Source organism: Corylus avellana, chromosome 1, assembly GCF_965113065.1.
Source record: "Corylus avellana chromosome 1, dhCorAvel1.hap1.2, whole genome shotgun sequence".
NCBI lineage: Eukaryota > Viridiplantae > Streptophyta > Magnoliopsida > Fagales > Betulaceae > Corylus > Corylus avellana.
Window position 1 is genome coordinate 41,750,425 of NC_142490.1, and position 24,259 is coordinate 41,774,683.

The window sequence follows — 24,259 nt, forward strand, 5'->3', positions numbered from 1 at the left end:
TTTGGGTTGTGGATGTGATCATTATCCTGACTTTTGGGTCGAGGAGGAAGAGTTTCGGCATGAGAGTCTTTCCGCTCTCAGGGTCGAGGAATAATTGCTATCCATGCATTTGGTTGAGTCTGTCTGTCACAAATCTAGTATTAAATCTGATTTTAGTCATGGGTTAGCGGATTGGTCTTGAATCTTGTACTAAACCTGGTAATCTTGTAGCTTTATGCTATGGTTGCTTCAGAACTTTGCTCTGTGATGTAAGAGCTTTATGCTCATGATATTATTGAATGAAATATTATGTTTTTCTAAAAAAAAAAAAATTCCATCCATCCTAAATTAAAAAAAAAAAAAAAAAAAAAATCAATGGTGGATAGATCATGCCAACTAAGCAGTGATATACACAAAATGAATGCCAAAACGTAAAGAAGCAATTTTATTTATTTATTTATTTATTTTAATTTTTGATTTCAATCGCAATTCAGCTATAAATAGTCCAAGTTATTATAAAGTTTCACACATAAAAAACACAAGCTTCTTTTCAAAATTCTCTTAACCTTTTTTTTTTTTTTTTTTTTTTTCTAACACTTTTCTTTGGATCTTATTTTTGAACTTTTTGACTCTTCATCTTCCTCCTATGACCAAATTGAATATAATTCTAGTTTTCGTAAACCAAAAGTAATGCTAGAAGGACTAGAGTTTTCCTTGTGTCCTCTCAAATGAAATTTGGCTTTTAAAATTACCATTAAATTTGAAATGATCATTATTAGATTTTGATCTATTGGTGATTTTAAAAGTCATGTCACAATACAGAAGACACTACGAGAACTCGAGAAATGATTGATGTCAATAATTTGTCCATATTTTTCTCATATTCTCCTACAAATTTAAGATATCGACCATTAGATTTGTGGGATCCACCATTGACTTATGTGGGGTCCTCATAAGTCCACAAATCTAATGGTTGATATATATATATATATATAAGTGCAAAATATTGATCCCAATAATTTCTCAAGAGAACTCTAATCCTCTTTCTAGCATTACTTGTAAACTAAAAGTGGGTGTGTTGGAAGGAGAGAAATGGATATATATTGTAATGAGATAAAATCTGCCACTAGTAGTACTATATTATTATATTTTGATTGTAATAGCATTTCATCTGAATTTACATCTCTTAAGCACCTAGCGACAACTCCCATTATGTTGAAAGTTCTAGGCAACGTTAATGGATTGTTATCAATTATCATTGCTATTTCCGTTTTTGGGTTGGATAGCAACCATTGATTAGAAAGGAGATTTTTTGTTTTTGTTTTTATTCAAATGAGAAAAGGGATTACGAGGGAGGGTCTTTCCCATTCTTGATTTGAATGAAAAAAAAGGAGAATTGAATACGTAAATGGTGTTGTTAAGAATGCATAAAGGAGTGAAAAACCAAATTCGAACATCAAAGGATGCTGAGTGATTGCCATTTATGCTTTATCATTAAAAGGCTCGTCAAAATCTCAATGATGTTATCTGGTTTGATCGAATGGTGCTGGACGTGATGGACTCACATGTGAGAAAGATTGTTGAGCAAGTCACAGTCGATCTGCATGATTTCATCTGAACTAATCAAATGATCTCTAAAGCACCCAGAAGAGACAACTCCCACTGATATTACGCAACGTTAATGGATTGTTATATTCTCGGACAGAGTTTTTAGAAATTTTTCCAACCTAATTTATAAAGGACAGAGTTTTTCTCAAAACCAGGAAATTCCTTCAGATGTATGTGACTGGTCATATCTCTGACGTCTAATTACGTAGGCTGCTCTAATATGTAATGAAAACAATTTGGTCATATCTCTGCTTTGGGCGTGGAACAAAAACAATTTACAGAATACAAGTGATTTATGAGCTACAGCATCTAAGGAATAGCTTGAAAGAAAGCAATCAATTTGTTATATGGAATTAAGTAATCAATCTGTTGTGGGAAGGTATGTGTAATGAAAGCAATCAATCATCAACTGCTATGGAAGGTTTTCTGCAGAGAAGAAATCAATCTATAATGGAAAGTTTACAGCAGAGAAAGGAAACCAGCTAGATAGGGTGAATCATACAGGGAAGAAAATTCCCAAGAACGTGGATCAAGCGAGTCCAAAAACAATCTTTCGGTTGGTTTAAAATTCTTTCTGCATTCAATGTTTTGCAGTAATTGAAAAACATATGCTTCTTGCGAATCAACGTATATCAAATGAGTATTTGCTCATTATTTGAGCTCATTGGAGAATGTAGCAATCTTAGAAAAGTCATCCTTACATACACAAAGAGGAGACAAGACAATATCATTACCAACATTATTAAACTATAAAGCAGAAATCAGCTTCATCGTATCTTTGATGCTCTCTCGATGAAAACATGCACTAGCTAGGTTGAACCAAAGACGACAATAAGCTTACAAGTGTTGGATTCTGAAGGATCGTAGGATCTTGTATAATTAATCTCAGGAAGGATTTCTCCCGTTAGGGTGGAAATCTTGTGGAGATCATGAGAACTTGAAAAACACCCAATCTCACTTACGTAAAACTATATATTGAGATTGTTGGAATTATGTTTGTGTTTTCCTAGGACTCTATTTATAGAGTCCCAACTCAACTCTTCACCAAGAGTTGTGTCTTTTGACCGATTATCTCCACGGGAAGTCATATTGCCTTCCTGTATATTTATACAGTCTGGTGTAGGGATCACCCTATGCACCTTCAACAAGGGCTCCAGTATGCTTTCAATGTCCGAACCAAAACGGGTTTGAATATTTAGGCGTTGATACCATATAAGAACATAAAAGATTGTTATGCTTCACGCTGGTTAATGCATAGGAGGATTTGTCCTCATTATAAATAGAGGGAATGGGAGGGTCTATAAGGGTGTTTTAGCAGGAGGGGCAGAGATTGCAGTGAAATGCATTTCGCATGACAATGATGGGATGAGAGAATTTTTGGCTGAAATTTCAAGCCTTGGAAGATTGAAGCATAGAAGTTTGGTGGGGTTGAGAGGGTGGTGCAAGAGAGACAAGGCGGGGAGCTTCTTGTTGGTCTACGACTATATGGAAAATGGGAGTTTATTGGACAAGTGGGTGATTGAATGTGATAGGAAGATGTTGAGCTGTGAAGACAGGATAAGGATTTTGAACTGGGCTTTTAACCAACATTTAAAGATTATATATATATATATATATACCCAGTACGAGGAACTTTCCAAAGAGGGGATTATAAGGAATAATGCTCTTGTTGATTATATATATATTGAAGGTATTTTTCTTTTGGTGGGAAGTAGCGCTTGGAATTGAAGAAAAGATAGTGCAGGGTTGGCCGTTTTTCAATGACTTTTATTCATTAAAAAAAAAAAAAAAAAAAAAGAAGATAGTGCAGGGTTGCACATATACATGTCAGAAGTAGAGACTTTTGTACTGGTCTTTGTTGGTCTTTCTTCTTTCTTCTTTCTAACCCCCCTTAATGGGAGCGATGAGGAATCAAACTTTACATAAAAGGATCATTCTTGATAGACTTGATTTAATGTTCTCAAGTTTCAACTTATAAAAATAAAAAAAAAAAAAAAAAAAAAATTCTCAAGTTTCATGAACTTCATCTTCTTTGCAAATATCTTGGTTGTCAAGCACAGTCTGTCTCAATGTATAGAGAAGGAAGAAAATTCATGAAATCCAAAATGCTTTAGTTGTATTTTTTATTTTTCTAATTGAAATGGGGAAAAAGGATTAAAATGCTTTAGTTAAGTACAACCTCTTTGCACTTTTGTTGTACCAGGCGTAAATTAAATTAAATTGAGTAATGCTATATATTATATCTTGAGAAATGATTGGTGTCAATATTTTACTCATGTCATCTTGCAAATCAATCATTAGATTTGTGGACTGATGTGGCAATGTCCACATTTCAAAAAAAAAAATCATTAGATTTGTGGACTTATGTTGATCCTGCATAAATTAATGGTAGACCCCGCAAATCTAATGGTTGACACCAATTATTTTTCATCTATCTTCATCTCATTTTCATTTTATTGGACTGATGTGGCAATGTCCATCAACCTTTGGATTAGTCATTATTAAAAGAACCAAAAAAAAAAAAAAACACAAATGGCCGATGAAAACTGCCACACTAATCCAATAGGATAAAGTGGGATGATGTATAGTATATATCATTATTCAATTAAAATAACTTAAACTGTCCCTTGAAGGGTAGCTCAATCGGCTGTGAACCACGCCTCATGAAACAGAGGTTACTAGTTCAAATCCCCGCTCCCCCTTCCCTTGAGAGATAGAACAAACATTTTACGACAAACAAATCTCCTCCACCATTGAGGATATATTTTTTTTTCTCCACCATCCTTGCTTCCTTCTCTTGAATGGTTAGAAAAGTTCAGAGTAGTGCTAACTTTTGCACTCAACATATTGCTTTTGCATTTTGAGAAAGTGTTCTAATTATATAAAAGTAAAAATTAATTTTGTATTTTTTAAGAGTATTTTGTGTTTTGAGTTGGTTGTTAATATTTTGGTTTCGATAACAGAAAACAAAAGACCAAAAAAAACAAAGCAAAGTTATTTAGTAGACTTTTATGCAACTAATTAATGATATAACAATAAAAATCAGCTATTGAATCAGTATTAAATCAGTGGTTGTTGATTCCTATACAAATTCCATACAACTAGATGACGTGCCACTAAAAATTAACCCGGATCAATACTTGTTAAAAATCAAATGCTAATCCAATGACTAATTTTTAATGTTACGTGATTCAATTGTATAATAGTTGTATATAAGTCAACTAAATGTAATTAACAATCTACCAATTATTTTTCATTTTAACTTTGAGATGACCCCCCGACCATCCCCCTTTGAATTAAAAAAAAAAAAAAAAAAAAAAAAAAAAGATGTTTTATTTGTAGTCACCGTGAAAAGAACCTTCTACGAACTTTCCAACAATAGATGCTTGAAATTGAGTAATTCTAAAAGTCTCTCTTGTGTCTCTCCAAGAATGATGTGACTATTAAAATCACTATTTGATCAAAATTCTATAATGATCAATTACAAGTTCAATGATAATTTTAATAGCCATATCATTTTTAGAGGGACTCAAGATGAACACAAGGACTTGTAGCATTACTCCTTGAAATTGGGTCTCGTTTTGAAAAGTACCCAAGTTTCCATTTTTTCCATTGACTGCACTAAAATAAATCTTCTATGAAAATGTTGATTCATACCAACCTCACTATCTGGCTGCCTTCTGCCTTCTGACAAAAAAATATAAAAACCCAATCAATATAAGTTGATTAAGAATGTTCAGTAACTCCTCTTCCAACACTACCTTTCTTTTCTCGGATCCACCTGCTCATCTCTCTTCCACTAATTCCCCGTTTCATTTTCCTAGCTATATATCCCCGTGAATAAGCATAAACACCAACATCCTTTCCTACTATGCTTTCTGCTGCCACTTTTCCTCTTCTTCCAATCCATATCGGCTGTTGATTTCGTCTTCAATGGCTTCAACTCCTCCGATATGTTACTCTACGGCCTGGCCACCGTTGAATCTCGTATTCTAACGCTCACTAACAAAACACATTTCTCAATCGGTCTGGCACTTTACTCGGAAAAGATCCCAGCTAAAAAGCCAAACTATTCTTATGTATATCCTTTCTCAACTTCTTTCATCTTCTCGATGGCTCCTTACAAGAATACTCTTCCTGGGCATGGCATAGTTTTCCTTTTTGTTTCCATAACTGGCGTCGAAGGCGCGAGCTCAGCTCAACATCTAGGCCTTTTCAACTTCACCAACAACGACAATCCCAACGACCCTGTCTTTGGTGTCGAGTTTGATGTGTTTAAGAACCAAGAATTCGATGGCAAAAGCGCCAACAATGACCTGAACTCCCTCAAATCAAAGGCAGCACACAATGCTGCGTACTGGCCCGACAACCAAAGAAGCGACATCAGCAGCAATGCTGATGATGAGAAGTCATTCAAGGAATTGAAGTTGAATAGTGGTGAAAATTACCAAGTTTGGATTGACTATTCAGATTCTTTGATTAATGTTACTATGGCTCCGGCAGGCATGAAAAGACCTCGGAAGCCTTTGTTGAATGTTTCTCTTGATCTTTCTGAGGTTTTTGAGGATGAAATGTATGTTGGACTTACTAGTGGTACCGGACAATTAGTTGAAAGCCACAAGATTTTGGCTTGGAGCTTTAGTAATTCCAACCTTTCGTTAAGCGAAGAGTTGGTTACCACAGGTTTGCCATCGTTTGTTCTTCCGAAGGGTTCAATATTTCGATCCAAACAGTTTATTGCAGGAATCACAGTGGGAGGTTTCTCCGGTGTCGGTCGTTGTGCTCTGTTTGCTCTGTTCTCTATCAAGACGAAGCGAAGGGGAGCTAGGAAGAGAGAGGAAATGGAAGAATGGGAATTAGAGTATTGGCCACACAGAATGTCATACAAAGAAATAGAGGCGGCCACAAGCGAATTCTCAGAAGAAAATGCGATTGGAAGTGGAGGGAATGGGAAGGTCTATAAGGGTGTTTTAGCAGGAGGGACAAAGATTGCAGTGAAATGCATTTCGCATGAAAATGGTGGGATGAGAGTATTTTTGGCTGAAATTTCAAGCCTTGGGAGATTGAAGCATAGAAGTTGGGTGGGGTTGAGAGGGCGGTGCAAGAGAGACAAGGTCAACTTCTTGTTGGTCTATGACTATATGGAAAATGGGAGTTTGGACAAATGGGTGTTTGAAAGATGTGACTTCAGCAGTCTTGTACTTACATGAGGGGTGGGAATCAAAAGTCCTACATAGGGACATTAAGGTCAGCAATGTGTTACTTGACAATGATTTTGGATTAGCCCGAATGCACGACCATGGACAAGTGCCTAACACGACTAGGGTGGTCGGTACCGTCGGATATTTGGCACCGGAAGTGATTAGGAGCGGGCGGGCATCGGCTCAAACCAATGTGTTTGGATTTGGTGTCTTGATTTTAAAAGTCATGTGTGGGAGGAGGCCTATAGAGGAAGGGAAGCCACCTTTGGTAGATTGGGCATGGCAATTGATGCTACAAAGGCAATTATTGAATGCTCTTGATGAGAGATTGAAGGCTAGAGGTGAGATGATGAGGAAGAAGTGGGTAGGGTGCTTCATTTGGGCTTGTTGTGTGCATACCCTGACCCAACTTCCCGGCCAACCATGAGACAAGTAGTGAAAGTCTTGAAGGGGAAAATTGAGGATATGGATACATATTTTCTCCAAAGAATGAAATCCATGTGTAGGTTGTCTGAGATTCCACGAAATTTTGGCTGTTCATCACACCCAACATTTGAAGATATTCGGCAGTCCTACTCTTCTGCCATGTCTCTCTCTTGGTCCAATACTATGTTGGAGGGCAGGTGAATCCGCATCATGAATGACAATTGAGGGTCATTTGTTCTATTAGCTCAGAAGCAACACAAGGTTTCCTCAAACATTGGGGAATCAAGGATTTTTCGTTTTGTTCTTGCACACTTCTTCATAGATTCATTCATGTTAATTGGTGTTGGGTATTGTAGAGAAGACAATTCTTTTTTAGGTATTCATGTACACAATGTTCTAGTTCAGTTAAGTTTCAATATATATATAATAAAACACCCACATCAAAACCCATGAACAAACCATAATCACCTACAAATATTTTCAAATCATATACTTGGCTGGATTTATATTTATGGTCCCGGGACATTAGATGAACTGTAGCCGAGATTGAATCAAGACATGGAAAGGTATCACCTAGGAGATAACTCTTCAGTAATTGAAGCCACATAATTAGTTCCCCCACAATTGCTGTCCAGTTGCAGTGATTTGCTTGACCCAACGTTGACCTGCATAAAGCTTGCAGGTTGTGTAGGTAAAGCGAGCGCAACAGAATCGCTATTAAGCATGAGAAGAACTAATGTCATGTCTAGTATGTCGGCTACATTTTGTTGAACACACAGCAGACCGATGTGAATACATCTCATCATTTCGATTTTTGGACCGCCCTTCATTAACGTGGGATCTATGAGATTCGAAGCTATCCCATCCCTCCAATTTGTCCATGCCTGCAAAATTATATCAATGAGCCATATCAATGTTAAACAAAAGGCTGTATAATTAGTTTTCAACTTCCTTTTTAATAAATGTTAGGAATGTACCAATTGATACACATACATAGCAGAGAAGGTACTCTGCATTCTGTGTGTTTTGAAAACTAGTAATTTTCTGACCGCTTACAATCTCCAGAATTAGGATACTAAAACTGAAGACATCTGATTTTGTTGAGAATTGTCCAAACATTGCATATTCTGGAGCCATATATCCACTGCATATCAATATCAATAAACTTTGCTTTAGTTTGAATGGTAACAATGTCGCTAATGACTTTGAAATTTCAATATTTTCTACTGCCTATCCTCTTGGCATGTTAATCCGATGGAATTTATCAATTACACAAGCATGCATAGTTGTAATCATTAGCAATAACTTGTTTTGATACATACTAGGTCCCAACAATTCTATTTGTACTGCCTTCAGTTTGATTCAATGCAAATAATCTTGCCATGCCAAAATCTGAAATTTTAGAATTTATTTTTGCATCTAATAAAATGTTGTCAGTTTTGAGGTCATGATGAATAATCCTAAGCCGAGAGTCCTCGTGAAGGTACAAAAGCCCTCGAGCAATGCCACCTATAATTTTATACCGTCTTCCCCAATCTAAGTCTACACGCTTCATGGGATCTGCATATTCATGAAATCATATTTTTAAGTCAAATATTTCATAATTTGCTGTTTTATGGTACCCGATTGAAAGTTTTTTTTGATGATAATGTAGGAGTAGAAATTCAGAGATACCAAAAATATGGTGATCAAGGCTTGTGTTAGGCACGAACTCATAGATAAGAAGTTTTTCATTTCCTTCCAAGCAAAATCCAAGGAGCTTAACTAAATTTCGGTGTTGGAGCTTAGCCACTAACATGACCTCATTCTTAAATTCCACATCTCCCTGTCCGGAATTTGTTGATAATATTTTCACAGCTATTTCTTGTCCGTTTGAAAGCCTATCTTGTTTATATGAAAATAAGCAACAAATAAAACATTTCAAGCCAACTTCAAAGAATGAAAAATATTGGCTTGGTTTGATACCTTTTGACAAGTAACTAATGATCCTTTTATTTTTTATTTTTTATTTTTTTGTTTATCATGATGTTTTCTTACCCTATAAACTATCTCAAATCCCCCTTTTCCAAGCTTATTCGCGTCAGAAAAGTTGTCTGTGGCGGCTCTAATAATGCTAAAATTGAATTGCAAGGATTCAACATATGTTATTTCATCCACAGCTGCAGAGAAGAGGTACAATACGTATTCAAAATGGTTAAAGTGCATTCTTTAAGCAAGAGTAACACACTAATTAATTAGATTTAACATATCAAATAGAATTAGTTGGCTTTTCCCCCCCGAAATTAGTAACATGTAATCTACCTTCTTGTCTTTTCCTCCTGCCAAAGTATGAATAAAACCAGAAACCCAAGAGGGCTGCAACTACTGCAATTGATGATAGGGTAATGATTACGATCTTTCTTGTATTCTTTCCTCCCCCTCCTCCTCCTGTCTCACCATACAATACAACTCATGTAAGTTCAAATATATTTTCTTAAAAGACAGAAACAAATATATGAATATATATAGCCTGCACAACCTGTCACAAACAAGACAAATCCAAAAGCACCCTCTTTTTGCAAGGGTCATTGTTACCACTCAGTAGAGAGATAATGGATTCAGTATTTGGTCATGAAGGTTCCAATACCACTAAGTTTTCCAGATAAATGCAAGTTCTAAATCAAACATGTGGGAGAACTTCTACTACATTCAAGTTTGCCATTATCCTTGGTTCTCTCTATATCCTCTGTTTATTTTTTCATCAAAAAAGACTAGGCATCTACAAATTGGCCTACATCCACATTTTTATAGGTCCAAATTATGCAGAGGCAGGAAAAGTTGAACTAGTCTTACCATTGTCGGGCACTGGCTGTGGCTGAGGCGGCAGTGGCGGTTGCGGTGGCAGTGGCAGAGATGGTGGCTGAAAGAATGGGTAGCTCTCATACCTTATAATACAACTTGGGGCCAAAACACGCCACCCTTTCTTCCCTTCGCAACATTGATTGGCACTAGTCATCGACTTTTCCAAACAATTGGTGCAGGAAGTAGCATTGATATCTCTAGTACACTGCACCAAACCATATCTAACCTCAGACCCATTATCCCCAGACCGGGTACCTGCCTTGTACAACATATCTGTTCCTCTAGCATCTTCTATTAGCCCGTTCATTAGAGCTCGTACTCCAAAATTAGGTTCCTCAGGGGAAGTAGTATTCTCGACATTCCACATGAATAGACCTGGCAATGTATCTCCCGCTCCAAAGAAATTAGCATCGGAGTACCTCAACATGCATTCATCAAACCAGATGATGGCAGTTGTGTTTGATGGACACCGAGTTGTGATATCTTGACCCGCATAGCTGACACAGCTTTTGCAGGTACTACTGTTAACATCACCCCGGCAGAGGAACAGGGCGTAGATGCCATTAGAGGAATGGTTGTAGAAGCTGTAGTCTTGGGAAGCTTTAGTGGATAAAGCACCCAGCAGGACTTTGAGGTTTGATTCGAAATAAGTGTTGGGGGAATTGTTGGATTCATCTCCACACGAGTGGTAATTGTAGGTTGGTTGGGAATTAATGGAGCTCATCATAAGCGCACAGCCTACAAATAACAGAAAAAGGAAGGATTTTTGGATGAACAACATTATAGAAAATCTATACAAGAAAATAATCCTCTCATGTGTGAGAAAACAAGTAAAAATAACATTATTCTGTTCTTGTGTGTGAATATTAATGGAGACAAGTTGTATGAATTTGTTCAGAATGACTGAAAGACTTAATGAAATAGCAGAATTGCTTAACGATTACAATAGGTGCTACAATATAATACTTAAAGAAATGCAAGAGCCATAATTTACTATTAGTGGATCATGGGATGAATAGACATGCTGCCTTTAGTGAACCTTTAGTGGATAATGGGAAGATGGTCTCTTTGCACTTGCATAGAATATTAGCTTGATGGGCCAAGTGTTAGTCATGTGCTGAATTTATGTTAACTCTTTTCAGCTGTGATGTGGAAGTCTTTTCTGAAGGTGGTTCACTGACAATGACAACATGGATACGTGTTCATCCTTGCTTCCCCGATTGCTTGTTGTGGCAGGTAGCCAAATGTCACCGTGGAAAGCCTCAAAACTACTCCGGTAGCGAATTGCCATGATATTTCCTGCTTGTCAAAAGTCGTAAAAAAAAAAAAAAAGAAGCGTGAGTGCGGTGAGCGTGGATCGAACACGCGACCTTCAGATCTTCAGTCTGACGCTCTCCCAACTGAGCTATCCCCGCAAATCAAATAATGCACCAGCCGGGAATCGAACCCGGGTCTGTACCGTGGCAGGGTACTATTCTACCACTAGACCACTGGTGCTTCATGCTGAGGGTCGTCATAATATTACTGAAAACGAAATCTGTCAGGCAATACTATGATGTATATGACAGCCAAAGCCATATATATGTAGACACCTGGTCCCTTCTCTTCTTTCGCAGCTTTCAAAGACTATATACATAATCAAAAGGCACTACTTTCATCCAAACCAAACTTTATCTTCAAAATAACGCCTTCATCTCATTCCTGATTATAAAATTTTGATGATTTTTCGAAATGCTAATTCGGATGCACACTTTGTTGTTAGATGGGTCGCTTCGTACTTTGTGTTTGAAAGCATTTTCATTTGTTTTTAAGGAGTAGCTCAATCGACAGTGGATCACGCCTCATAAAGCAGAAGTCACTAATTCGGATTCCCCTCCCCCTTTCATTGTGTGGACATGTCAAAAAAAAAAAGAAAAAGAAAACAAGCATTCCCACTTAAAATTTTTTTTTTTGTTAGATTAAGAAGTGGCAAAGACCCTCGTTGGTAATTTTCCCTTTTTCTTCTCGCCCTTATTTGAAAAAAAAAAAAAAAAAAAAAAAAAACTCCTTCATCTCAGTGTCAAATTGCTAAGCCACATTAATGCTCTAAGGATCAAGTTGCCTAACAAATTTTACATCAGTGAAAATTCATTTACCTACCTTGAAACACAATGAGAGAGATTTTTTCTGCTTATTGAAATACTAAAGCTAAATTTTTTTACCAATTCAAATGCTAGCTTTTCTACTTTGATACATAAATTAGCCAAAAAAAAAAAAATCACAACAAGAATTTTGGTCTTTAGCAATGACTATAAGTTTGTTGTTAAAAGTCTAAAGTCGTCGTTAATGACTTAACAATGACTGATCGTTGTTAATAAGTTGTCGCAGTTTATTCGTCGATATTGGTTATCAGCAACGACCTTAATGTTGTTGTTGATAATGTTTGAGGTCTTCACAGAACTTAAACCATTTTATCTACATGGTTTCTCCGACTCTCTCACAACATTTGATGCATGAAAATTAATTTTTTTTTTTTAAAAAAAAGATCACGGCACATTAGTTTTTGGTGATGAAATGTCGATAATTACTCATTTTGACAATCATTATTGGTTATAATAATAAATAAACTGAGTGCTACCTATATCCATTCCCCATGTTGTCATGCCAAAGTCCACCCAATGCAAACTCATTCAAAAAAATAATATTGTCCAAGCCAAAAGTCTTTCATGATGGAATGGAACAATGATGTACAAACTGATGTCGGAATATACTTATATATGTAACACTTATGTGAACTTTCACGTCAACCACTAAACAATCAAATTTATTAGGTAAATTTTATTGCATACTTTTTCGCTCATGTTGTGCTATAAGAACTATCACGTGAATTTATAAGGAAGTAGTAAAAGTTGTAACACCCAAACATTTTTCTAACTAATTTTAGAGATTTTGATTCTTCTAGCATCTAATATTTCACAAAGCACACAAGTATCTTGTCATGATGGTAACATCAAAGAGATTATGAATTCGAAGCATATCATTTACAACATTTTTTTATAAAAAAGGAACAAAAATACATCTTAAAAAACTCATATCATTTACAAAATATTTTCTTCCTAAAACGCCCAAGCTTTGGGCCTCCTAAGGCTTTGGGAGAGAAACTAGACCCAATTGATTCATCCAAAAGAAAAAGTTGGGCTGAAACAAAACAAAAAGAAACGTGCGGTGAGCGTGGATCGAACACGCAACCTTCAGATCTTCAGTCTGACGCTCTCCCAACTGAGCTATCCCCGCAAATCCGATTAGTGCACCAGCCGGGAATCGAACCCGGGTCTGTACCGTGGCAGGGTACTATTCTACCACTAGACCACTGGTGCTTCCTGCTGAGAAACGTCATAATATAATTCAAAACCAAGTGTGTCGGGCAATACTATTCTATATACACCGGGGCAAACAATTTGAATGCGAGGCGAATCGATTAACGATAAATTGTGATTGGCACCTTCTTACCCTTATAATATTTTTACTGTGGGGTTTCAATTTTGTTGTCTTGCTCTTAAAGTAAAATTTTCACACCAAAGTTCTCACCTAACAACAATCATTTAGTATTATGGCAGTTTGGTGCACTCAAGTTGGCATCTGGACAAGGACAGGATGGTTTTTCAGAGACGGGTAACAATGGAATGATGATATTCAAATGTTCTTTTTCTTTGTACTTTTAATGTTGGTGAGTGTTGGCACTGATGTCATTCTATGAGACACCCACCACTTTGATCTTCTTCTGTTTATGTCAATGCTATTCTGGGTTGCAAAATTCAGTACAAGTTATGAGCCATCTTGACTCAAATCTTCATGTTTTTTGAAAGTTCCATCCAGAAAGTGGAAAGGATCATAGCAAATTCTAGCAATTGTATTGTTGTTTAGGCCCTTAGATTTAAGGAAGTAGCATCATATTTTGTATATATGCAAATTACATCAATTGCAGTGGCATCTAAAGATAATATAGGATAGTGGACAAATTTTCCAACCAAACACAAAACCAAGCAGAAAAGAAATCATGTTCTGTAGAAATTTAGATCTTAGGCTAATTCTAAGCCAAGATTTTCACACTCTCTCTCCCTCTCTGCCTCTCTTTCTGTCTCTCTTAGCTGATCAATTTGGTTCCTTAAAAGTGGAAGACTGTACAAAGACAACATGATATGAGAAAAAACAATTACTTGACTCGCATTATGATTATAGCAGATTTAGAAGAAATGAACTTTATATGTACACACAATAACATGTCTAACTACTTCCACTAACAAACAAACGTTTTCTACAATACCCAACCCCAATTAACATGGATGAATGTATGAAGAAATGTGCAAGAACAAAAGCAAAATCCTATATTCCCCAACGTTTGGATGTCAATCCCCAAGCATTCATGAAGTAGATTCACCTGCCCTCCACCAAAGAATTGGACCAAGAAAGAGACATGGTTGAAGACAGGGACTGCCGAATATCTTGAAATGTTGGGTGTAATGAAAAGCCAAAATTTCGTGGAATCACAGACCACTTATCCATGGATTTCATTCTTTGGAGCAAATATGCATCCATATCCTCAGTTTCAACCTCATCCTCCAACCCATTTTTCCCTTCCAACACTTTCACTACCTGTCTCATGGTTGGCCGGGAACACGAGTCAGGGTAAGCACACAACAGGCCCAAGTGAAGCACCCTGTCCACTTCTTCCCCATCAAACTCTCCTCCAGCCTTCAATCTCTCATCAAGGGCATTCAATAACTGCCCTTGTACCATCAATTGCCATGCCCAATCTACCAAATCTGGCTTTCCTTCCTCTATAGGCCTCCTCCCACACATTACTTCTAAAATCAAGATACCAAATCCGAACACATCGGTTTGAGCCGATGCCCGTCCGCTCCTAATCACTTCTGGCGCCAAATATCCAACGGTCCCGACCACCCTTGTCGTGTTAGGCACTTGACCATGGTCGTGCATTCGGGCTAATCCGAAATCCCCTAGCCTTCCATTCATATCCTTGTCAAGTAACACATTGCTGGCCTTAATGTCCCTATGAAGGACTTTGGCTTCCCACCCCTCGTGTAAGTACAAGACTGCAAAAGCTACATCTTTCAAAATCCTTATCCTGTCTTCACAGCTCAACATCTTCCTGTCATCACATTCAAACACCCACTTGTCCAAACTCCCATTTTCCATATAGTCATAAACCAACAAGAAGTTGCCCTTGTCTCTCTTGCACCACCCTCTCAACCCCACCAAACTTCTATGCTTCAATCTTCCAAGGCTTGAAATTTCAGCCAGAAATTCTCTCATCCCATCATTTTCATGCGAAATGCATTTCACTGCAATCTCTGCCCCTCCTGCTAAAACGCCCTTATAGACCTTCCCATTCCCTCCGGTTCCAATCACATTTTCTTCTGAGAAATCTCTTGTGGCCGCCTCAATTTCTATATAAGTCATTCTGTGTGGCCAATACTCCAATTCCCATTCTTCCATTTCCGCTCTCTCCCTAGCTCTCCTTCGCTGCCTCTTGATCCAAAACAGAGCAAACAGAGCACAAAGACAGATACCGAAGAAACCTCCCACTGTGATTCCTGCAATAAACCCTTTTGATCGAAATATTGACTCCTTTGGAAGAACAAAAGATGGCAAACCTGTGGTAACCAACTCTTGGCTTAACGAGAAGTTGGAATCACTAAAGCTCCAAGCCAAAATCCTGTGGCTTTCAACTAACTGTCCGGTAGCACTAGTAAATCCAACATACATTTCATCCTGAAAAACCCCAGAAAGATTAAGAGAAACATTCAACAAAGGCTTCAGAGGTCTTTTCATGCCTGCCAGAGCCATAGTAACATTAATCAAAGAATCTGAATAGTCAATCCAAACTTGGTAATTTTCACCGCTATTCAGCGTCAATTCCGCGAACGACTTCTCATCATCAGCATTGCTGCTGTTGTCGCTTCTTTGGTTGTCGGGCCAGTAGCCGGCGTCGTGTGTTGCATTTGATTTGAGGGAGTTGAGGTCGATTCCAACATGGTTGTCGCTTATGTCATCGAATTCTTGGTTCTTAAACACATCAAACTCGACACCAAATATATGGTTGTTTGGATTCCCCATGTTGGAGAAGTTGAGAAAGCCTAGATGTTGAGATGAGCTCGCGCCTTCGATGCCAGTAACGGGCACAAAAAGGAAAACTATGCCATGCCCAGAAAGAGTATTCTTGTAAGGAGCCATCGAGAAGATGAAAGAAGTTGAGAAAGGATTCACATAAGAAGAGTTTGGCTTTTTAGCAAGGATCTTTTCTGGGTAAAGAGCACGACCGATTGCGAAACTTGTTTTGTTAGTGAGCGTTAGAATACGAGATTCAACGTCGGCCAGGCCATAAAGCAACACATCTGAGGAGTTGAAGCCATTGAAGACGAAATCAACGGCCGATATGGATTGGAAGAGGAGAAAAACCGGCAGCAGAAACCATAGTAGGAGACGCTGTCGGTGTTTCTGCTCTTTCATAATTGAAGAATTGAAGAAGAGGACCCCCTCGCGAAACAGAGATGAGCAGATGCAGGTGGATCTGAGAAAATTATGAAAAGGTGGTGGTGGTGGATGAGAAGTAGTAATTGAAGTTTCTTGGTCAACTTTCAGAAATTCGTTGGATTTTTTATTTATTTTTTGGTCAGAGACTCAGAAGGCAGGAAGGTAGCCTGACAGTAGCCGGTAGGTGTGAATCAACATTTTCATAGAAGATAATCTATCAAAAGTAGTAAATGGCAAAAATGGCAACTTTGGTTACTTTCCCAAACGTTACCCAATTTCTGAAAAACATCTAGAGCTGGAAAGTTGTAGAAGGTGGTAAACTACAAATAAAACATCTCTTCCTGGTAAAAGGGAAAAGTCAGTGGTTGACAAAGCTGCCACGCAAGTCGAGATAGGCATCAGAGAAGCCGGGGAAAGGTTTCTTGAAGTTTACACTTGAGAAGAAGAGTCAAAGACGGCTACAAGATCGAAGTACGTGGTTTCGTGTTGGCATGGCATGTGTCGACAGCTCTAGAATGAGCTCATGGTTGTTTGTAGCACCATGTTTTTGTTGTTTCTTCTTTAGACGAATTTTCGTTTGTATTATTAGACAAACTTTACATCCACCTAATCTCCCTTTGACTTTTATTAGCATATTCATTGAACGACTGACCGTACAGATAAGTTAGAATGAGTAATTATCAACAGATATTCAAGGGGGCAATCTTAATGGTTGCCCCTTAACTTTTCAAACACATACGTCATGTATTTTTTTGTTTTTTTGTTTTTATAATTTAGTGCTTACTTGACTACGAGCATCTCATAAGGACAGCTTTTTTGTGGGGAATATTAAATATTATATTTTTATTTTATAATTGTTTAATATTATACTCCTAAATAACTTCTAGATTTAATCTTATTAAATATATAATAAAAAAATTTCAACATTATTGGATGAATATTAAATATAATGTAACTAGGATTTCTCCTTCTCTAACCTAATTGAAAATTTTTACATAAAAAATTATCTATTAATTTTATTTCTTTTTATTTTTTTATAATCATTGTATTTTTCTTAAACATCTTATTTTTTAATTTTAGGAAAAAAGAGATGTTGAAAGAGAAATAGTAAGAGAAAATTTTGGTAAAAGAGAGATGTGGAATAGAAAATCTTGGGAAAAGAGTGATGTGGAGAGATAAATAGTATATTAATGAGATGGATGTGTAAATAGTGTCCGCTACATGTAGCGGTGAATTGTTCACAAATGTTAAAAAAATGTATTTTGCATTTGAAATGCATAATATTTCAATGTAGAAGGTTTTTTTTTACTGTTTTACTTATTTATTTTAGATAAAAATAAGAAATGACTAAGCTATTGTGAGTGCTTTTATAATCAAATGCATTTTTCACGTCACCTTATAGAACAATCACTTTTAAGAAGTTGATTAAAGGATAAACTAATGTAACAGGGACACATAGGGCTCGATTAAAATAAGTGAAAAATAATGATTTTTTTGCATGTAATTAATAATTCCTTCTACTTATTTTATATATCAACTACCCATTGGAGATTTCAAGTTTCAATTGAATAACGTCACCGTTAGACTTTTGTGATCTTTTACACTAGCCATTATAATTTTGTAGAATTCTAATAGGGACATCACCTCTGACTTATCTAAGCACGAGAATATAGAAATTAACAATAATATATATATAAACTCCTTAGATTAATGCGTCATTGCAGGCCACCCCATTGGGGGTTTGCGATGGCCCGCAAGCCACCCCTCCGCCCATGGAGTGGCTTGCAGCCACCCATTGGGTGGAAAGGGGTGACCGCGAGCCACCCCAAACTACCTAAGGGGTGGCCCGCAGGCCACTCCTCCACCCATGGGGTGGCTCGCGGCCACCCCAAACCACCCAAGGGGTGGCTCGAGCCACCCCATGGGTAGTTTGGGGTTGCTAGCAAGCCACCCCATACCCTTCAATTTTTTTTTTTTTAAGATTTAATTTTTTAAATTAAATTATTAAAAAATTAATATTTTAATTAGGTAAAACAGAGAGAGTTTTGAGTGGCTCTAACAGCTGTTAAAAAAATTTTACGGTAGAAAGTTGATTGTAGTTTCGATTGATCTAAGGAGTCAATTTCCGAAAAAAAAAAAACACCTATGGAGTTTTAAATAAAGTCACATTGACCTAATGAATTTATATATAATTTCCCTATATATATATATACCTCGATATGGTCAGGTGCCTTTCTCTACTTCTACTCTCTTTTTATTATTATATATTTCTATACATCATATAACCACTTAGAATTTTGATTTTTTGATTTTTTTTTTAATTTTTATGGATGTTAGATTTTCGAGTACTTAAGATTAAGGGTGAAAGTGCGGGTAGATAATAATCGCTCGAACATGCAATCCGCATATACAAATGTGAATAGCAATTTTAAGGTATGCAAATACAATTAATAATCGTATATGTATTCGCTTTATATATGATATATATAAAAGCTTTAAATTCAATTATTGAAGCATCTCTTTCTCTTGCTTAGAAGTTTGTTAGTAATGAAGCTTATTAGTTTGTCATATTTTACTTACAATACAATTTTCTTTATATTTTACATTTAATTGATTCATGATTTGTACGTGTAGGAGGGTTGATTTAGATTCATAGTGTGTTGATTTTTTTTTTTTTTTTTTGCTGCATTTGTAATTTATGGCAAAATGATTAATAAGTGTGATCTGAATAATAGTGTTCAACTAGAAGCACAAATTACAACTTCAAGTCGCAAAACATTCATTAACAGATAATAACCGCATTTAATTTCTGTAATAATTGCGTAGATGCAAATGCTAATCGCACAAAGCAAATGTAGATGTAGATACCTAAAAGTGATAACCGCATTATGCAGATACAAATGCAGACAGTGGCGGAGCCAAGATTTTTGTTAGGAGGTCAAGATTTTTTTTCCTAAAAAAAATTAAAGTCTAAAAAAAATTAATTTAAAAATATAAAATATATATATATATAAATGAAATAAAAAAATGATTCAACAAAATTTAGTTATTGTTTAAAACATATAAATGCAACTTACAATTTAATTTTTCACACTTGGCGTTAATTTATTCAATTGGCTCTAACAAATCTTCACATTTTGAAATGGTTGTAATTATTTTTTTATTCTTGAAAATCTTGAATATATCATTCTCAATATATTTGATCAGATAATCATTTATCCATTGATCCCTCATTTAGTTACGTAAACGATTTTTAAGAAGGTAAAAGTTTGACTACATAGCTGAACATTTTTAAGACAAAGTAGGAAAAATTAATTTGAATTGTTGAAGGAGGAAGAAATATTGTATACAAAAATTGCAAATAGTTGAATTTTTAAATTGTTAAACGGCTTCTAATTCTTAGAAATTTTTTTTTGACATGTCCACACAAGAGGGGATGGTATATTAGATCTAAAAACCTCAGTGTGATTTCCAAGACTCTAATTCTCTGATTTTTTTTTTTTTTTTTTGAAATGCTCTAAATCTCTAATTTACTAGTGTTGTTGGTTAGGATTTCGCAAATTACCAAAGATCTAAAATTTTAAATATATATACCTAGGCAATAGGTTTAAAGTCGTTGCTTCTTTTTATTTATTTATTTTTAAAAAAAAGAAAAAAGAAAAAAAAAAGGAAAAAAGAAAAAAGTCCAACTTTAAAGTAAGAGCCTTTTATAGTTGTCAGTTATGCTTAATTAAAGCTTAATTAAAACAATTTTTTTTTTTTTTGGTAAAATCATCTTAACCCTCTCAAACTATCACCATAATTATAATTTTTCCCTAAACTATCAATTGGGACAATTTACCACTCAAACTACCAATGACAATGAACCCTCAATTTTAACAAAATGACAAAATTACTCATACTATACCCTAAAAACAAAAATACAAAAATTTATAAAAAAATAAAAAAGAATAAAAAATTTAAAAATAAATAAAAAGCAAAAAGGGGTACCGAACCACCCTTGGAATTGATGGTGGTCGGACCACCGCCATTAGGCCATGGGGGTGGCTCGCCACTCCCATTCTGGCCAAATATTTTTAATATTTGTATTTTAAATTTTAAATATATTTAATTGTTTTTTTTTTAAAAAAAAAAATTTAAGGGACATGTTTGTCTTGTTGAAAATTTTATAAGGATAATTTCATCATTTTGTTATCATTAATGAGTACATTGTCATTGTTTTGGTAGTTTGGAGATGAAAGAGGGAGATTGTCGCAATTAATCATTTGTGGTGAGATTATCGTTGAGGTAATAGTTTGAAGGGAGTTAAAAGGATTTTTTCTTAAAATGAATTTTACGCTAAAGGAGCTCTTCTCAGCATAAGTAAAACTGTAAAATGGTTTGTTTTGATAAATAAAACAGAACACTAAACTATGCCTTTTGCAAAAAAAAAAAAAAAAAACCACACTTTGTCCTCAACCTTCTTTTTTCCAACATTCGTATGAACTCTTGACCTAATTATTAAAATGCCTGAACTGAAAGAAAATCAGAATAATGAGTCATGAACTCTGGTTCTCTTAAGAAAGATTTACCCCTTAATGAATGATTGAGAGTGGGCAACCTAGGGCATCCGAAAAAATCCTATTGAAGTAAGAAAAATTTTTGAGAGGTGAGGGGTCATTTGATTTTCAACTTGAAAGGAGAAGTTGAAAAGTAAAACTCCTTGTTTTGTTTTTTTCTTAGTGCCGTGCTGCAACTTGAAAAGTAAGAAAAAGCATGACGGTGCGACTGTACCTCTCCAGTCTCTCTCAGTTTTCACGCGCAAAAGTCTCTTTCTGTCGCTGTATTTATGAAAAATCACGTGGACCAGCAAGTTGTAGATTCAATGGGAGAGAAGAACACAGCAAGGCGGCGGCGGCTAATGGACGCTTGAGTTGAGTGGCCCCCCACGTGACTTGATGAAAAATCACGTGGACCAACCTTTTTGTTCAAATGGAGATTGGAGGACCGGAGGTGACCTTTCAGATATGGCAACCCCCCTCCTGCCTTTGAAATTGAGGAAGGTCTCATTGATGTGTGTAAACGCTCTCCTATGACAAGACATTATAATTTAGAAACCCAACAAAAAAAATTGCTAGTCAATTTCATTACCAAAAACTCATTTTTCTCCCTTTGCAATATGCAAACGGATTCGGTTGTATTGAGGCTTATTTTATTTGCTTAGAAAACAAACACACATATATATATATATATATAGCCAAGCCAACACTCATAATACAATGTAATACATTTAGACCCTTTTTCATTATGTATGTAATCTCCTTTCTTTCTTCTGTTGCTTTTGAGATGATACAACAAATTACACTCAATTGTCCATTCATGATGCAGATTCACCTGCCCCCCACCATAGTTTTGGACCAAGAGAAATGCATGGATGAAGAGTGGGACTTCCGAGTATCTCCAAGTGTTGGGTATGATGAAGACCCAAAATTTCGTGGAATGGATTTCATTTTTCGGAGCAAATATCAATCCGTATCCTCGCTTTCAACCTCGTCCTCCACCTCTTTGTTCCCCTCCAACACTTTGACTACATGTCTCATGGTTGGCCGGGAACTTGGGTCAGGGTACGCACACAACAAGCCCAATTGAAGCACCCTGTCCACTTCTTCTTCATCAAACTCCCCTCTACCCTTCAATCTCTCATCAAAAGCATTCATTAATTGCCCTTGTACCATCAATAGCCATACCCAATCTACCAATGGTGGCTTCCCTTCTTCTATAGGCCTCCTCCCACACATTACTTCTAAAACCAAGATACCAAATCCAAACACATCAGTTTGAGCTGATGCCCGTCCGCTCCTAATCACTTCCGGCGCCATATATCCGACGGTCCCGACCACCCTAGTCGTGTTAGGCACTTGACTATGGTCGTGCATTCGGGCTAATCCGAAATCCCCTAGCCTCCCATTCATATCCTTGTCAAGTAACACATTGCTGGCCTTAATGTCCCTATGTAGGACTTTTGCTTCCCACCCCTCATGTAAGTACAAGACTGCTGAAGCCACATCTTTCAAAATCCTTATTCTGTCTTCACAGCTCAACATCTTCCTGTCATCACATTCAAACACCCACTTGTCCAAACTCCCATTTTCCATATAGTTATAAACCAAAAAGAAGTTCCCCTTGTCTCTCTTGCACCACCCCCTCAACCCCACCAAACTTCTATGCTTCAATCTTCCAAGGCTTGAAATTTCAGCCAAAAATTCTCTCATCCCATCATTTTCATGCGAAATGCATTTCACTGCAATCTTTGCCCCTCCTGCTAAAACACCCTTATAGACCTTACCGTTCCCTCCAGTTCCAATCACATTTTCTTTTGAGAAATGTCTTGTGGCCACCTCAATTTCTACATAAGTCATTCTGTGTGGCCAATACTCCAATTCCCAATCTTCCATTTCCTCTCTCTCCCTAACATGTACTCCCCTTCGCTTCCTCTTGATCAAAAACAGAGCAAACAGAGTACAAAGACAGACACCGGAGAAACCTCCCACTGTGATTCCTGCAATAAACCATTTGGATCGAAATATAGAACCCTTTGGAAGAACAAACGATGGCAAACCGGTGGTAACCAACTCTTGGCTTAACGAAAAGTTGGAATTACTAAAGCTCCAAGCTAAAATATTGTTTCTTTGAATTAAAATTCCGGTACTACTAGAAAAGCCAACAAACATTTCATCCTCAAAAACCTCAGAAAGATCAATAGAAACATTCAACAAAGGCTTCAGAGGTCTTTTCATGCCTGCCGGAGCCATAGTAACATGAATCAAAGAATTTGAATAGTCAATCCAAACTTGGTAATTTTCACCACTGTTGAGCTTCAATTCCTTGAATGACTTGTCATCATCAGCATCGCTGCTGTTGTCGGGCCAGTACCCGGCATCGTGTGATGCATTTGATTTGAGGGAGTTCACGTCGATTCCAACATGGTTGGCGCTTATGTCATCGAATTCTTCGTTCTTAAACACATCAAACTCGACACCAAAGACATGGTTATTGGGATTCCCATTGTTGTTGAAGTTGAGAAGGCCTAGATAATTAGCTGGGTCTGCGCCTTCGATGCCCTTAACGGGCACAAACATGAAAACTATGCCATTGCTAGCGGAAGGATTATTCTTGTAAGGAACCAAAGAGAAGATGAAAGAAGTTGAGAAAGGATACACATAAGAAGAGTTTGGGTTTTTAGCGGGGATCTTTTCTGGGTAAATTGCCCGGCCGATTGAGTAATATGTTCTGTTAGTGAGCGTTAGAATACGAGATTCAACGTCGGCCAGGCCATAGAGTAACATATCGGAGGAGTTGAAGCCATTGAAGACGAAATCAACAGCCGATATGGATTGGAAGAAGAGGAAAACGGGCAGCAGAAAGCATAGTAGGAGAGGCTGTTGGTGTTTATGCTCATCCATGGAGGATGGTAGCTAAAAAAACGGAAAGAGAGATGAGCAGATGGTGTTGGATTGGATGAGGAGTTATTGAACTTTCTTGGTCACCTTGTAGATATTCATTGCATTTGATTTTTTTCGCCACAAGGCAGGTAGCCGGGTTGTTATCTATCAACATTTTCATAGCAGAGTTTTCAACTGTAGTGAATGGAGAAAAAAATGGGATTGAAAAGAGAATGAGATCGAGTTTAG

The 24,259-nt window shown here is 36.7% G+C and overlaps 1 protein-coding gene, 4 non-coding genes and 3 pseudogenes across 5 annotated transcripts; 1 reads left to right on the forward strand and 7 right to left on the reverse strand.

Annotated features, from left to right (window-relative positions):
- Positions 1-1,934: 1,934 nt before the first annotated feature.
- On the forward strand, positions 1,935-7,415 carry LOC132169833 (L-type lectin-domain containing receptor kinase VII.1-like; annotated as a pseudogene).
- A 368-nt stretch (positions 7,416-7,783) lies between these two features.
- On the reverse strand, positions 7,784-10,836 carry LOC148589859 (cysteine-rich receptor-like protein kinase 10). Its single transcript, XM_088515453.1, has 7 exons — positions 10,047-10,836; positions 9,516-9,638; positions 9,253-9,373; positions 8,889-9,100; positions 8,537-8,774; positions 8,208-8,358; positions 7,784-8,098 (listed from the first exon to the last, which is right to left on the reverse strand). The coding sequence occupies exons 1-7, from the start codon at positions 10,834-10,836 to the stop codon at positions 7,784-7,786; spliced, it is 1,950 nt and encodes a 649-aa protein (XP_088371579.1).
- Positions 10,837-11,397: 561 nt separating this feature from the next.
- Positions 11,398-11,470, reverse strand: TRNAF-GAA (transfer RNA phenylalanine (anticodon GAA)). Its single transcript has one exon. It is a non-coding gene; the product is annotated as a tRNA-Phe (tRNA).
- Positions 11,471-11,481: 11 nt separating this feature from the next.
- On the reverse strand, positions 11,482-11,552 carry TRNAG-GCC (transfer RNA glycine (anticodon GCC)). The gene has a single exon. It is a non-coding gene; the product is annotated as a tRNA-Gly (tRNA).
- Positions 11,553-13,255: 1,703 nt separating this feature from the next.
- On the reverse strand, positions 13,256-13,328 carry TRNAF-GAA (transfer RNA phenylalanine (anticodon GAA)). Its single transcript has one exon. It is a non-coding gene; the product is annotated as a tRNA-Phe (tRNA).
- Positions 13,329-13,340: 12 nt separating this feature from the next.
- Positions 13,341-13,411, reverse strand: TRNAG-GCC (transfer RNA glycine (anticodon GCC)). Its single transcript has one exon. It is a non-coding gene; the product is annotated as a tRNA-Gly (tRNA).
- Positions 13,412-14,234: 823 nt separating this feature from the next.
- Positions 14,235-16,631, reverse strand: LOC132173084 (L-type lectin-domain containing receptor kinase VII.1 pseudogene; annotated as a pseudogene).
- A 5,238-nt stretch (positions 16,632-21,869) lies between these two features.
- Positions 21,870-24,031, reverse strand: LOC132172551 (L-type lectin-domain containing receptor kinase VII.1 pseudogene; annotated as a pseudogene).
- Positions 24,032-24,259: the final 228 nt, after the last annotated feature.

Coding starts and splice junctions, on each gene's coding strand:
- LOC148589859 (XM_088515453.1), bottom strand. CDS start 10,836: ATGTTGTTCATCCAAAAATCCTTCCTTTTTCTGTTATTTGTAGGCTGT. Junction 8,775..8,888: donor CCTTGATCACCATATTTTTG/GTATCTCTGAAT, acceptor ATGAATATGCAG/ATCCCATGAAGCGTGTAGAC. Junction 8,099..8,207: donor CAGAGTACCTTCTCTGCTAT/GTATGTGTATCA, acceptor ATAATTTTGCAG/GCATGGACAAATTGGAGGGA.